The sequence below is a fragment of the Limulus polyphemus genome, unplaced genomic scaffold (assembly GCF_000517525.1).
Source record: "Limulus polyphemus unplaced genomic scaffold, Limulus_polyphemus-2.1.2 Scaffold1860, whole genome shotgun sequence".
NCBI classification, from domain to species: Eukaryota; Metazoa; Arthropoda; class Merostomata; order Xiphosura; family Limulidae; genus Limulus; species Limulus polyphemus.
In genome coordinates, this window is record NW_013667470.1 from 62,517 (window position 1) to 79,079 (window position 16,563).

General features: G+C 32.2%; 2 protein-coding genes across 3 annotated transcripts in view; both read left to right on the forward strand.

Annotated features, from left to right (window-relative positions):
* The window catches only part of LOC111087197 (lipopolysaccharide-induced tumor necrosis factor-alpha factor homolog), an 18,699-nt gene extending 12,379 nt beyond the window's left edge, over positions 1–6,320 (forward strand). For both annotated transcript variants that reach the window (XM_022393031.1, XM_022393030.1), the window contains exons 4-5: positions 1,502–1,691; positions 6,068–6,320. In XM_022393031.1, coding sequence (XP_022248739.1) covers positions 1,502–1,691; positions 6,068–6,176 — 299 coding nt within the window. In that variant the 3' untranslated portion in view covers positions 6,177–6,320. The remainder of the gene's footprint in view (positions 1–1,501; positions 1,692–6,067) is intronic.
* LOC111087196 overlaps positions 6,174–16,563 on the forward strand; it is a 17,163-nt gene continuing 6,773 nt past the window's right edge. The window contains exons 1-4 of the mRNA XM_022393029.1: positions 6,174–6,229; positions 8,128–8,213; positions 13,153–13,247; positions 13,725–13,756. Coding sequence (XP_022248737.1) covers positions 13,196–13,247; positions 13,725–13,756 — 84 coding nt within the window. The 5' untranslated portion in view covers positions 6,174–6,229; positions 8,128–8,213; positions 13,153–13,195. The remainder of the gene's footprint in view (positions 6,230–8,127; positions 8,214–13,152; positions 13,248–13,724; positions 13,757–16,563) is intronic.

Here is a 16,563-nt window from a genome sequence, read left to right on the forward strand (position 1 = left end):
GCAGTGTAAGTCCGCAGACATACCGCTGTGCCACTGGGGGGGTAGAGTTTCGCGATACATATCTAACACTATAAGCTATGCATGTTTTTAAATATAAACGTAATCTAAACAACGTCGATATTAAAATAAATATATAATAACAAATTCGTTACACCAATACACTAAAATAAACTTTAAAATTTAACTAAACTACTTAAAGCCAGTTCTTAGCATTCAAATATTTATCTAGTATTCCCTTAAACTCCGATAAATTAACTGCACCCATCATATATTAAGGCAACTCGTTTCAGAGACTAACCACATTGTGTTAGAAAAATTTTAAACTGTTTTAGCTTGGGGTAACTCTTACCCTGCCAAAATTGATATTTATGTTCCTAAGCCCTATCGTTCTCACTATTAAGTATTAAAAACGATAGTGCACCATCACTATTAATTCCCTTAACAGTATTAAACACCTCGTTCAGATCCCCTCTAACTTTCCTTTTATCAAGAGTAAACATTTTCAGAGATCTTAACTTGTTCTCATGTGAAAACTTCTGAAGTGTCATCCTTGTAGCCCTCTGAACCATTTCCAACATTTCAATGTTCTTCCTAATATAAGACACCCAAGACTGAACACACTACTCCAAATGTGGCCTAACCAATGACCTGTACAAAGATATTATAACCTCTTTAGACTTGTATTCAATATTTCTCTAAACACAACCCAATCTTACCACTAGCAATAACACACTTCTTGGATGGCTTAAGAAACTGTTCAATTAGAACACCAGGATCATTTTCTTCCATAACACTTTCAAGGTTATTCCCATCAAGATTATTTATACTCATAATTCAAATTTTGATATACCATATGCATTAAATTGCATTTATTAAAATTAAAAGCCATCTGCCGTTTATTTGTCCAACCCACCAAGTAATCTAAGTCATTGTGTAAAGCAGCAGCATCCTTCTCACAGCTAGCAACACTCAAAAGCTTAATATCATCAGCATATTTAAATAATTTAGTGACCATTCCTTCATCTATGCCATTGATGTAAAGCAAAAAGAGCCAGTGTTCAATACTGACCTCTGAGGTACCCTAGTTGTGATATTAATTAAGTTTTACTGAACTCCATTTATAACAATCCTCTGCTTTGTTCTTTCCAGCCAATTTTTTTTCTAATGAGCGAACTTATTCTCCACATCTACAGAGATAATTTTAATAATCCTTTTATGTAATACCTTGTCAAATGCTTTCTGATAATCCTGATACACCAAATCCACACACCTGTACCCTCATTTACATAAGCAGTAACTTATTCAAAGAATGCCATAGATTAGAAAGGGAAGCTTTTTCCATAATAAAACCATGTTGATTTTCAAACAATACTTTAAACTTTGTTAAATGGCTTTGCAAAGCATCTTTTATCAGGCTTTCAAAAACTTTTATTACGAGGTAACAACTAAGTTTTTGCATAAAAGATTTATCTTTTTGTTTTTATATAAAACTTTTATACAGTGCCAAGTTCGACTACTGTTGTCGTCACTGGGATGAGTCATCCAGCACAACAACAAACAGTGGTTATGGCTTTTGGAAATGCACCTACACAGATTACTTGTGGAACCTGCCGTAATACAGTGATCACCACTGTAGAACGTGGAGTAGGGGGAGCTGCCTGCTGCTGGATGATATGTTTGTGTTTGTTCTGGTAAGTTTGTAAAATAATATATATATACAATAATTATCCGATATTTCATTGAAAGTAAACTAAAGACCTAGTAGAACACAAGTGTTTCTGTCACGAGAACATTTTATAAAGACACTAGGACTGTCTCACATTTCGGTCATTGAGACAAGCTAAATACAAAATAAGTAATAATGGCTGGAGACGGCTTGAATGGGTAATGAAGAAAAACTTTAATATAACAGCAAATGTACAACGTTTCGACAAGGTTTTGTCATCATCAGGTACCACATAATAAGTAGTATATTTTCGTCACACAAATAAGCAATATATTAAAGACTTAAAGCAAAAAAGAAAGGACAGACTTACTTTCACTATCACAGTAGCATACTAAGTACTTGAATGAAATGAGGATTCTCTCTTTTTTTTCATGAAAAAAAAAGACTGACTTTAACGAAAATTTGGATTCTCCTTGTTCGATATAACAAGCAATATTGTAAAGATGTAAGCTAATAGAAACAATATCTTTATCATATTACATTATTTTAGGCTATGTTAAAGAACTGAGATAAGAAAATCCATAACTATTATAATTTATTACGTTTGGAGCACGCTGAAATCTAAACCTTACAGAAGTAAGGTCTGTTTCATATTTTATTATTATTATTGGAACGTCTTGAATACCCTAGGTAACTTAAAAAAGAACTGTCTCATATTTCTCAGTCATGAAAAAATACTAAAAATGTTCACTAATAAAAAAAAAATTAATTCTGCACTATTATGGGAATATACAGTACACCTATGCTAAAAGAAAAAATGGAGTGGATTATATTTCACTGTTATTGGAACATACGAAAAGCGAAAATAAAAACACACGGACTTTCTCCCACTTCATTGCCCTTGATCGTAGTAAAACTTTAAATTAAAAAAAACAAAGTATATCATATACCACTATCATTAGAATTTGCTAAAGATCTAAACTAACGAAAAGAATTACTTCGTATTTCGCCATCTTAAAAACAGAGTGAAAACCTATGCTAATTGAAAAAAGAGCAGTTTCGTATTTCACTTTCTTGAGAACATAGTAAAGACCTAAACTAACTGGAAGAAGGACTGTTTCGTATTTAACTGTCTCAGGACAGAGTAAAGACCCAAACTAACTGGAAGAAGGACTATTCCATATTTCACTGTCTGGAAACAGAGTAAAGACCTAAACTAATTGGAAGAAGGACTGTTTCGTATTTAACTGTCTCAGGACAGAGTAAAGACCCAAACTAACTGGAAGAAGGACTATTCCATATTTCACTGTCTGGAAACAGAGTAAAGACCTAAACTAACTGAAAGAGGGACTGTTTTGTATTTAACCGTCTTAAGAGCATAGTAAAGATCTTACCTAACTGAAAGATTTTCGTATTTGATTGTATTCAGAACATATTAAACACCAAAGCTGACTAAACGAAAGACTGTTAGGTATTTCACTGTCTTAAGAAAGTATTAATGACCTAAGTTAACTGAATAAAGGACTTTTTCGTATCTTACTGTGAATACTAAACTTTATTTAATGTAAAATCAAGACATTATTTGACCTAAAGCAATACCTTATTTGAAATGGAAGAAGGTATTGGAATAAAAACAATACATTTGTATGATATAAAAACAAGTTATCTGATGCTAAAACACTACTTCTTGTAAGGAAATTTCATTCTTTGCCGTAAAAACAAACCATTAAATGCAAGGACAGAATTATTTTTATTGAAAACAGCATACAGATTAATATACAGAATAGAAATTTATATGATGAAAACAAGAACTTGTTCCAAGATAAAACATTATTTCATGTAAAAAATAAAATATGTGATGATAATAAAGGAACACATTTTTGAGGGGAAGACAATAATTTGTTTGATGTCAAGAACGGATTTTTTTATACATCTAAAGAACGGATGTTCCTTGAAATAAAATAATACACTTTATGATGTAAGACAAACATTGTATGGAGAAAATAAAAATGCATGAAACTATTTGATGTGAAGAAATCTTTATCTGACTTCATAACAGAACTTCAATGTGAAAAGTATACGTTGTTTTTATATAAAGATGCATAATATACGCCCCCCAGTAGCACAGCAGTATGTCTGCGGACTTACAACGCTAGAATCCGGGTTTCGATACCCGTGGTGGGCAGAGCACATATAGCCCATTGTGTAGCTTTGTGCTTAACTTCAAAAACAAAACAAAAACATAATATATATAATAAAAAATACTGATTTGCATAAAAAATTACTTAACATAACAAATACAGGAAAAGTACATTATTTGAAAACAATATATTGTCGAAAAGATAAAATATTGTATTAGGTGAAATGAATTTGCTTGGGGTAAAACAAGACAATATTAGAAGTGCAGATAAAACCTTTCTAAGGTGGAAGAAAGACATGTATCGTGTGAAACAAGAACTTTCTAATATAATTTCAAAACAAAGCTATTTAATGTGATGAAAAGGCAGGACACGCATCTCTAAGTTGTTGAGAAGACATCTATGCAAAGTTAAAATATTGCAAAAGTTAAATAAGGCTATACCTGTATAAATATCCAACCTGTTTCATGGTTAAGTGTATTCAATAGAATATTCGAAAGAATTGTAGCTTCTGGACTGTTTGGTTTTTGTAAAAGTAACAATATAATTATTATTTCTCTATTTGTTTTTGGCTCTGTTTTAGGTTCAATCTTATTTAGCTTATATATATAACTAATCTGGTCAATAATGCTTCTTTTATGAAACATCAGGTCCGGCATGGCCAAGTGGGCGCTCGACTCGTAATCTGATGGTCGCGGGTTTCAATCCCCGTCTCACCAAACATGCTCAGCCCTCTCAGCCGGGGGAGCGTTATAAAGTGATGGTCAATCCTACCATTCGTTGGTAAAAGAGTAGCCCAAGAGTTGGCGGTGGGTGGTAATAACTAGCTGCCTCCCCTCTAGTCTTACACTGCTAAATTAGGGATGGCTAGTGCAGATAGCCCTCGTGTAGCTTTGCACGAAATTCGAAACAAACCAATCTTTTATGAAATTTCCTAGTGTTTGCAGATAATGCTACTCTATTTACTGCGCAGAATGACTTATTTAGGTTGCATGAAATAATTCAAAATAATATATGTTTGTCTAGCTACAAACAAACTTTCTCTAAATGTTAAAAAAATAAACTCATGATTGTTAAACTTTGGCAGAAATGTATAATTATTTAAATAATTTGTTAATAGATGGTCATACTCTCTATAAAGATACGTTGCTTCAGTAATCTATAAGAACGATGAATCGTTCTCTAGTGCTTCACTATCTGAATTACTGTGAGGTTTTAATGAATCATTTTGGAGCACTTCTAAAAGCTAACCACTGCTGTGATGTTAAAAAATATTGTACACAACCTTTTATTAAAAACATTTTATCACTATTAGAGTGTCCCCCAGTGGCACAGCGGTATGTCTTCAGACTTATAACGCTAGAAACCGGGTTTCGATACCCGTGATGGGCAGAGCACAGACAGCCCATTGTGTAGCTTTGTACTTAACTACAAACAACAACACTTTTAGAGCATCGGTACACAGTGAACTTTTAACTGTATACGTATAAGGGTTGAATGATGTGTCACATAAGATTTTTTTTCTAGTTATCTTATATATATATTCAAACCACACACGTAATTTACCAAAACTTTATATTCCATATATAAGATTAGATCTCACGTTAAATACAGTGGACCAAGCATTTGGCTGAAATCAGCTGACAGCTATAAATATTGTAGTAACTTGCTTAGTAAGTAACAAAAAATATAAGGTTATTTTTTGAATAGACTGTTACTTTTATAAAAAAATTATCTTTTTCTGTTTTTAGTTAAATAAAAGATAAATTGAACTATGTATTACGATTTACAGACATTGGTTATAAAAATGTATTTCATTTGATTTTATTTCAGGTCGTAAATGTTGCATAGGCTTATTACCATTAATACTATTTATAATATATATATATATTGTCAAATAAGTATGATTTGTGATTTTTTTTTCATTCTTTGACATAGAGACAAGATATTCGTTGATAAAAGAAATTAAAAACTGACGTAAAGACGGAATCATTTGTGATGTTAAACAATAGATTAACGTGCAGACTAGCCAATGTTTAATGTGAAGTGTTATTTGATGTGAAGAAAATACATTGTTTATATAGTACTCTTTATATAATTAAAGAAATTTAGGTCCTATTCTTTCTATACTTTCACCAGACTACCTATTTGGGATTTTGTATCAGCTTTTGGCTATATTTTGGATATTCTTGGTTTTTAAATTTAGATGAAATTTATTTATCATATTTCTTTTTTTTTACGAAAACATATACTTTATCCACAGCTGGCCTCTCTTTTGGATCCCCCTAATTTCGGATTCCATCAGAGACACGGAACATTACTGTCCAGTTTGCAAAACTCATCTAGGAACCGCCAGTGGAAACTGTTGCTAAGGGACACCTTTAATATGCAGTGGTTAAAGCTGTCATCAAACCAATATACTGCGGTTATATATATATATATGTGTTTATGTAATGCAATTCAATTTGGCCTTTACAATAAATTATACCATGGTGTCTTCTAATTTAATCTGAAAAGAATTATGGATTGTATTGTTTTACTAATAGTTGAATAACGAATAGTTGTAAATTTTCAATCTTAATCCTATTTTCTTCTTGCATATCACGTTTGCAACATTCGTGGCGCCCAAAACCCCCATGCTAGAGCTCAAAATTTTAATATATATTTTTAACGAGAATATTTTTATTCGTTTCAAGTAATAATTTTAGATCGGAAATATGTCTGAAAATATTTTTAATAACATTCAAGGTCAGTATCAATCATATGCAACTTTTTTTGTACCCGCACGCCTCCAGGTGGCTCAGCGATACCAAAGTAGGCAGAGTACAAACAGCCTATTATGTAGCTTAACAAAAAACAAATAAAATAAAAGGTGCATGTATATGCATTAATGAAGTCTATACTAGTATGTTATTCCAAGATAGCAATTTTTCTTCTTCTTGTTTACAAAAAACAAACTTATAAGAAAGGGTCCCTTTGACACCATTTGGATCTGCCTTGTTTTGGAAATTCTCCATTTTAAACTTACTCGCGCGTCTATGTTACTTACCTATGTTTTAACTTGTTGTTCTCAAGAGCTTTGCTATCAGGAATATATAAAATAATACCAAATTACATAAACTACCACATTGCATTTTTCTATTAAAAGTATTTTTCAATTATTTGTATAACTGATTTGGTTTGGCTGTTGTTAAGCGCAAAATTACACAATCGGCTACCTGTGCTCTGCCCACCATGGGTATCTAAATCTGAGTTTTAGCGTTGTAAACCTGCGTCTCACCGCCATAGAGGGGCCTGTATAACTACCTAATTTGTGTATTATCTCAGCAATCTGTTGACTACAACATCAAATTTTACTATTTTTGATATCATGTAATAGGGAAAATAGTTTTAATTAAGTTTAATAAAAAAAAACTTATAATATGTAATTTAAGTTTTCAAACTAGATTTGTCATAAATATTCTTCAGAAAGTGTAACTGATAACGTTATGAAATATACATGAAAGAAGAAACTTTGATTTATGTTTGGTAATATAAAGCATCAAAGAGCACAAATGTAATATGATTGAAAATAAAAACGACCTATAATATCACTTCTGTTGAAACGTTTTATTAGAACTACATTATAAGCACGTAAACAAACAGCGGAGTATTTTAATTCACGATACCAGATTTAGTTTTGCGTAACTTCATAAAAGACTTTGAACAATCTATCGAGACGCTGTCTTGATCCAAGCAAAGTATATTTAACACAGTTGGCGTTACCCCCTCCCCGTCCACAGCAATGCCTAAGTGGTCCTATGGTTGATACCTACCCTAATGATGATTAAACTGTTTCACAATCGATTTTACCCTACCACTGTTTCAACTGTTATACGATCCATCGAGACACTAACAGAAATGCAATCTATATCACAATCTATCAGGAATTTACCAAAGAAACATTTTAATTGTTAGTTATGCTGTCATGAACGTAGTAAAATTCATATGGAAAAGGTGCTCGGGGAAGACAGAAATGGAAAAATACTGGATAAATAACTTAAAAACAATAATTTCAAATTAGCAGATAAGTTGGAAATTCATAAAACTTTCAGAAATCTAAGAATTGGTTAAAAATGAAATGAGAAACCCAAAAAGATCTCATTAGAAATAACTAACTGATAATGGTAAAATAGCAGCAAGGATTTTTAAGTGTTAAAGATAATGAAAATACCAAAATGGCGACTGAGCCCTTAAAGGATGCAGATGGAAATGCTCTTATTGAATTGTATGAGAGAGATGGCTGAACTTTATATATATATATATGTTCTCTTCTGTTTTTAGAAGAGAAGATATTAGCACCAAGCATTCTATGGGAAATATTGGAATGGATCTGGATCGTGAATCATGAACATATTAATCCCTTTGTGGTGAGTAGAAAAATTTAGAAAGTTTTCTCAATGGATTTAAAGCAATTTTAAGTTAAAATATGCGAGCCTTTCTTTTTCTCATTTTTAATAAGTCAACAAACAGTGGGAAAGTTGCTGATTTTCCTCCTATTTTGATAATAGTTACTTTGGAAATTATAATCCAATTAGCCATACTTCTGTAGTAGGAAATGTTTATCAAATTAGTTAGCGAAATATGATATCAAATGAAAGGCCAACATAGATTAAGCAAAGAGAAATCTTACCTTACTAATATGTTAATAATTTTTAAGAATGTTGCTTGTTACTTGGAAAGTGTAAAAAGTGTGGAATTAGTGTACTTAAGATCTTCAAAAAACTTTTGATAATGTGCTGCACAAAAGATTAGCAAAGAAAATATCATTAGGAGCTTAGGAAAGATATATCAATTATACTGTATGGTGGTTGGAGGGGAGAAAGCAAGATGTTGATATCAAAGGATTCCAATTATCTAAATCCCTGTTACTATTGTAGTGTCTAAGGTGTCATTGCTTGGGCCTGTGTTTTTTCTTATTTATATCAATGATGCTGATAAGGATATAATTAGTAAAGTTGTAAAGTTTACCAATGCATCAAACTCTTGGATATTTCCAGCTGTATTGAAAGTATAGAGGTATTACAGAATGATTTGGGTCAATTGGCAAGTTGGACAAATATTTGGCAAATGATCTTTAATTACAGTTTGTCATGATATAAAATACTGTTTAGTTTAGATATAATTTATTAATTTATTTTGTGAGTGAACATTTTATTAATGTTTACTTTTTTGTTATAATAAGAGTTATAAGCAGACAACTGTAGGTAGTTATGTTAATAATGTTGAGAATATCGAACGTCGCGTGCAATACACTGACGTCGAAAATATAGAGATTTCTAGAAGGCGGGCAAACAATTAAGTGATAGAGATATAAATAGTGAGAGACGAGCAGAAACAGCCTACAGACAATAGAAGAAGAGAGTAAAGTTACAGGCAAGGAAGAGTTCGGGGTGAAGTTAAGTACCGTAGAAGTGATAGGCCTAACAATTAATATTGCTTGGAGACGGCTTGAATGGGTAACGAAGACAAACTTTAATATAAGTTTAACATAACAGCAAAGTTAGAGTAAGGCTAACAGTAGAAAAGGAGATGAGAAGAAGGATTTATTCCGTCAAAGTGTGGTTTTAAAGTAATTAAATCAACTTGAGTGCACTTTGACAAAAGAAACAGAGTATATTGAGAAGAAAAAAAAGAAGACCAAACGATTACGGTAACTTGCGCCACAATTGTAAGTAAATCACTCACAGAATACTAGTGCGATAGTAATAGAGAAGATAGTTTGGCTTGTCAAATGAAATTCTAAAGCAGCTACCCTGTTTTCTAAGGTATATCTGGTGAAAGATGTTACAATTAAGATGATAGTTGGAATTTCGCAAAGTACGTACTCTTGAAAACTCTACAAGTCATGGTTAAACGGAGAGATGTCTTGCATTGTATGAAGGTGAAGTGCGAACGTGCCAATTGGCTTTTCGGAGTTTGACCAGATGTATCATATTTGTAATAAGCAACGCTTTCGTGACCTTATTTATAAGTCTGTAACTTAGTTTTATATTGTTAACTTCGTTTAAAAATCCTCTGTATCAGATGTTCAAATGAAATAATGTGCTGATGCCCAAAAAACGATGTATAGTAAACTATTTACCTACTAGCGTGACGTGACGTGACATACGCGGGCTTTTATTTTGGTTAGTTGTTGTTGTTTGTAGTTAAGCACAAAGCTACACAAAGGACTATTTGTGCTCTGCCCACCACAGGTATCGAAACCCGGTTTCTAGCGTTGTAAATCCGTAGACATACCACTGGGGGCTTATTTTTGTTAGATTTTTTCATTTCAAAGAATATCTGATATAATCATTATTGAGACGTAATAGTTAAAATACTAATATGAAGTACATTGTTCTAAGTTAATGATGCAAAACCCTAATGTAACTTATTGTTGAAAGGTAAGAAATATAATCAAAATAACTTCAAGGATAAGTATGTTTGGATAAAATCCACGATGGATTGTGGATATTTATTTAAGTGATTTATTTCAAGTATTAGGCCGATTGCTGTAAAATGCTTCTCTAGTTTTCGGCGGCCAAACTTTAATATCAAGGACAATTTATACAAAACTATTGAACCAATAAATGGTGTTACCGTGTCAATATTTCTAAAATGCATGAAACAGAATATAGACAGCATCAATGTTAATTTCTATAAAATTAGACCCCGCGTGGCTTAGCTGTAAACTTAAGGGCCTTGTAATGTTAAAATTCAGTATTTGATTCCCCGCAACGGACAATGTACAGAGAGCCCATTGTGTAGCCTTGCGCTTGAAACAAACGAACACTAAATCTATAGAATTAATGAAACAATGTATGTTGTTATCATTGAGGACGAACATAAAATTATAGAATTAATGAAACAATGTATGTTGTTACCATTGAAGACGAACACTAAATCTATAGAATTAATGAAACAATGTATGTTGTTATCATTCAGGACGAACATAAAATTATAGAATTAATGAAACAATGTATGTTGTTATCATTGAGGACGAACATAAAATTATAGAATTAATGAAACAATGTATTTTATGTTCGTCCTCAATGATAACAACAATTAATTCTATAAGAAACAATGTATGTTGTTATCATTGAGGACGAACTTAAAATTATAGAAGTAATGAAACAATGTATGTTGTTATCATTCAGGAACTGAATAAAGACAATATAAAAAATAATTTTTATTGAAATAACGGAACAATATAAGTTGTTATCGTTGTTAAAACGTGGGAACATGTTAAATACAACAAGGATAATTTTTATAAATTTGATGACAATATCTGTTGTAATCGCTGTTGATAAAAGAGTGTAAGATGTAGTATCATATAATACAAAAGAATGAATGTTAACAATAAGTGAACTCTTTGTAGTTATTGTCGATGCAGGTAGAAAAAGTCGTACGTTAAACAAAAAATATGTGCAGGTAAGCCCGCAACTTAGTCCTAGCAATAGTCAACACAATGGCCGTCGTATTATTTTAAATCTTACTTTTCCTGGTGTTTAGTTATTGAAGTGCTAAATTTTCCCGCATGATGGTCACTTCCCGGTTAATAACTGTTGACAACAAGGCCTACTTTTTTCTCTGCTCATGAAATACGGGTAGGTATAAAACTATAGAAAACAGGTCAACTAACCGCGCAGAATCGTTTTTCCTACAATATGTTCAGGTATTCTAAGTTAATCTCTAATTCCAACCAGTTTGTATTAAGATAATCAAACCAGACTGCAGACTTCTTGTTAACATATAAAGTCAGGTAAGTAAATTAGATGAATTTATTGTTCATAACTTAGACAATTCTAATTTCTGCTTTTCTGACCATGCTTATCATATAAAAAATGTAACCTATCACTCAACTTTCGAATAACACTTGAAAGATTAAAACGAAGGACAAAAAACCATATTGATGGACTATATGGTAGCTAGATAAGATGATTTTGTAAACCTGGATGAATACATTCATGAATAACCTCATCTAAAACGGTATGAAGATAGACATAATATAAACACAACAATTAAAACGCGCTATTGTCAAAGTAACTTAGAGTTTTTTGCATTGAAGATTTAATTACATAATTTTGTTGTAAGGTCCGTCACAAAATGTCCAGAGTAGCTAAAATACCTTATAAATCAGATTCTTATGACACAGTTTGTTTTTGTAGCACTTTACAAGCTACCAAATTATTTTCTCCTTTGATAACTCAAGCGATTGGCGGAAAAGTTTCTCTGATGATAGAAGAATTTCGTTGTGACTAGTTCTGTTAATAGCGTCTGACGGCATTTGTCTTTCGAAAGACTTTGAGAAAATAAAAAAGATCTTTGATGAAGACGATTTTGCTAATCAGACATCTACTAGCGTGCTCCTTTGAAGGTCTGAGAGATCATTGCTCTTACCCATTGCCTTACAGATTAACCAAGATGAAACAAATGTGTGCATGTAATAAAAAGGTTTCCAGTCAGTATAAGCTATAAATCAAAATAACTATATAAAGCATTAGCTAACCCCACCAATTTGATTTAATAAATTAATGTTTAAAGATTTCCCTAAAATGTTAGCCATAGTCGTGAAACATGTACACAATAGTTCTCAACTATGCCTGCATACGCATCTATGTTGAATTTATTTTAAACTCCTTTTTTATCAAAGATACTTGCAATTTGGCATGTAGGCTCTTGACTCTTCAGAATATAAACAAATAAAACGTCTTCGAAGGAATTATGAGAAGGAAGGCGAGTTCAAGAGGATATGGAGGCTCCCAGGTTTGACTAAATGGATTTATTTTAGAATTATTGTTAAACAATTGTATAAATTAATATTTTTGAAAATTTTCAAATTTGAGTTCCCATATGAGGTTCAAAGGGGTTGGGATTGTTCTTGGGACTGAATCCAAGGATTTACATTAAAGTTGGCATAAACATGTAAAGCATTTCTAAAAATAATTTGTGAGATTCTTAAGATTGACTGCACTAATTCATATAAACATTAGCATTAATATTTAGGGGATCGTTCAAAATAAGTATCTACGTTTAGATTTTCGAAATATTCATATTAGTGCCTCTAATACGAAATCAAAGGGGTTTGAAGGATTTGAGGATTCCATGGAGTTATTTTTAAAATGACCATTCATGTAAAGGGTATTTCAACTCAAATTGTGCCAAATTATTTGTGGAGTTGTTTTTCCCTTGAATTTTCAAGGGTAACTCACTAAGGCATATTATAACAGTAAGATATTTCCTTTCGTTTCTTTTTCGAATTTACTATTGAACAGCATTATAACTACTTTAATTTGCAATTTTTATCTCAATTAATATTTATTTTAGGACAACTACTACGTGAGGAAGAACGTGAACAGCACGTGAAAGAATGGTATCACTAGCCATAACGTTACATGTATTTCTACAATTATGTTTTATTGGTAGGTTTATCACACTTGTTTCTACAGCTTTACCTTATTAGTGATATTTCTATAATACCGTTTTAATAATATGGTTTTCATGCATAGTTCTACAGTTCAATTTTAGTGGATGAATTTTCACACACTTCTATACACCTGTTTTGTTGTTAGCTCTTTATATATATATATATATATATTTCTTACAGTTAAAAGTGACAATAATCCGGAACAATTAGATAAAATTCCGTGATTATACAGCTTGAAGTAAAGATGAACATTTTATTAGAGGCGTTAATGTACTGTTTTCAGAAACAAGAAGGTCTGAGGTTCTTTCTTTGTGTTAATATATTTGTCTATTTGCCCTCCCATTTTGTTTCTAAAACAATATTTATCAACCATGTAGCTATACAAAACAGTAAATTGTTTTTCTTATAACTACAATTAAAGTAAAATTACATTTAATTGTTATTAATCAATTATTTTCTTTAATTTCTTCAGGCTTAATGCTGATTGATTCGTCCATGTTACAGGTATGTGAATAATACTTTTTTTAACAATAGACAGGCCCATATGCAGAATGTTTGAAGGGGGGGGTCTAATTTATGAGATCAAAAACCAACACATATTGTACGAAGCACAATCAGCATGCAAAACATGCTAATGCTACGGGGGTTTTGGGACATGCCCCCCCCCCCAGAAAATTTTTAAAAATAGGTGCTATGAGATTAAATCTGGAAACAATTTTGCACGAAATATAGCTTAAACAATTGCATGACTGTTCACGTAAAATCCACAAACATCCAATGAAAAGCCAACAAATCATCATTCTGCTGTGATACTACATGGGGAGCTAGACTTAAATTAACATAAATATGTATGTTTTATTATAGTAAAATACTGTGCTATCTACGTGCAGAGTAGTTATTAATTATCAAATTATATTACTAATTTGAATAACTTTGTACACCAATAGTATATGAGCTATTTCAATCATTGGCTATCATATATGTACATATATGCACTACTGAAATAACATGTTAGCATGCTCCATTTTTCTGGGGTGATATTCTGTAAATAACTTACATTCAGTTTCAATGTTGATAGCAGTGTCATAATGATTATGTATTAAAGCTAGAGCACTCAGTCTTTGTTGAACTTATGAACCCATTCAACCAGCGTAGAGCAGATGCCGAACGTTTACATGAACATGAACTTTGTGGCAGTGTGGCAAAGAGTTTCAGTAACATAAAGATATTTAGTACACTGAAGCACACTTTTAAGCAGTCAGCTAGCATTTGTGCCTGTCCTGAAGTTGTATAGAAAACCATATTGTCTTCCATCGATCAAGTTTGTCAAAAATATCAGGATTTGGAAAATCTTTCCCTGTAAAAACCTTTGGCCTGTCTGATATCAAAAATAGAAAACTCTTGTGTGAGTTTTTATGTCATGAGTTTTTGAATTGATGCTGCTTGTTTTACACGTGCAACAAATCTGGAGGAAAGATTACTGATAATGTGGACAAGAAATGAAATGGTTACTGTTTTCTTAAAGTAATCCTCCACGGAACTATATTCTGCATTTGTACGTTAAGTTTGTCGTTGACTAACTCATCGCATGATAACATTAATATTAGATTTGTTTACAGTATTACTAGTGTGCTTGAAGTTACGATGTGAATTATCATCTACCTTCACCCTTAGTGAAGTCAGTTCTTTACAGCATTGCTCTATTAGGAAAACACTAGAAACAATGTCTTGCCTTGGACCTTGCAAATTTACAGAAGCTTTTTTCAAGTAGTAAAGGGAACGTTGTAAAGCCAATAAGTAAAAAATGAATTCGAAGGATTCCAGAATTTTTAGATAACAATTTTTCATCTTCAGCAGCCTAATTGTCATTAAACATGTAAAATGATAATCATCTCCATACACAATAATCTCATACATATAATGTAAGAGTGAAAGACATAAACTGAACCTTTCCCAACCTTCAATATTCTCAACCCAGCGTATAATGCATACATCGAGTAGTGGAAGACGTGGTGAAGTTGCTCCTTGCTGGATGTCGTTTTCATAGATTGCCTTTAATAATTCCCCACATTTAGGTGAGGATTTAATCCAAATAGTTATTCCTTCCACTTGATCGATACAATTTCACAATGGTGGAACTGAACAAGATTAAGTGACTGATTCCGCAATGAGTGTACAAGGTCTTCCTTTGCATAGCCAGCCATGGTGAATGCTACATCATATCCTTAAAGACGCAATTCATTTAGAGATAATCCAACATCATTCAATATCTTTGTAATTGCACATACAATATCTATCTGTTGCTCTGACCCTCTGTAGCTTAATAAAGCCAATAAATTCCTCCCTAATTTCACAGTTGTTATCTATAAAGCGGATACATATTGGTAAATGTTCCACATTATGAGAAGACACTTCACCAGCAAGAACAGAATATAATCCACCCTTTTTTACTTCATCAGTAATGTTTACTCGAATTACATCATATCCCATGACATTGATGGTGTCATGTAGCATTTTTTGCCTTGGAATGATACAAATGAGCTTTCAGTATTTCATCATTTTCAGCATAATGTTTCAGCAAGGCCAGAATATTGCCAGGATATTTAGAAGAATTTACATCTTAAGTATCGCCACGAAATGCCAAGCCTTGTTTTCCTCAAAGCAGAATGGTACGAACAATTTGACAGTTTGACGAAAAATATGTTTATTCTGAATTATACGCGACTGAAGGGCACTGTTGGTAATAATATCAATTTTACAGGATGATGGATATTCAATGGAAGCCTTCAAAGCATTAGCAGCCTGAATAGAATCACGATGATAAACAAGTTTAGAATGATTGCTTAAAGTATCGCTAATTTTTATCTGGTTATTAAATGTTTTGTTAATAAGTGCTATTTTATCACGTCGACTATACACTGGAAGAAGGTTAGCATAAGGATCACAAAAAATGCCATCCAATTTTGGGCTGTATAATAACCATGAGTATTTTTCAAGTCAAGCTATTTTAAACTTGCGGTTACACCCATGAGAAAAGGTGGTAGGAAAAGCTTTAGGTGGTGCCCCAAGTTTATAAAGAAAGGAATACTTTTCAGTATTTGATAGATTACTAATAGCTTGATATTTTTCATCAAATGATTTTGTTGGTGTCAATAAACTGCTAATGTCAATGCACGGCTCAGTGACTACAGAAATACTGTGACAAATCTCTGATGAATCCATGATTGCTGTAGTGCAGTTCGATGACGATGGTCCAGGAAGAACGGATTTGTCAATCCTTGAAGCAGTTTGAGGCTCAAGTAAACCGGTTT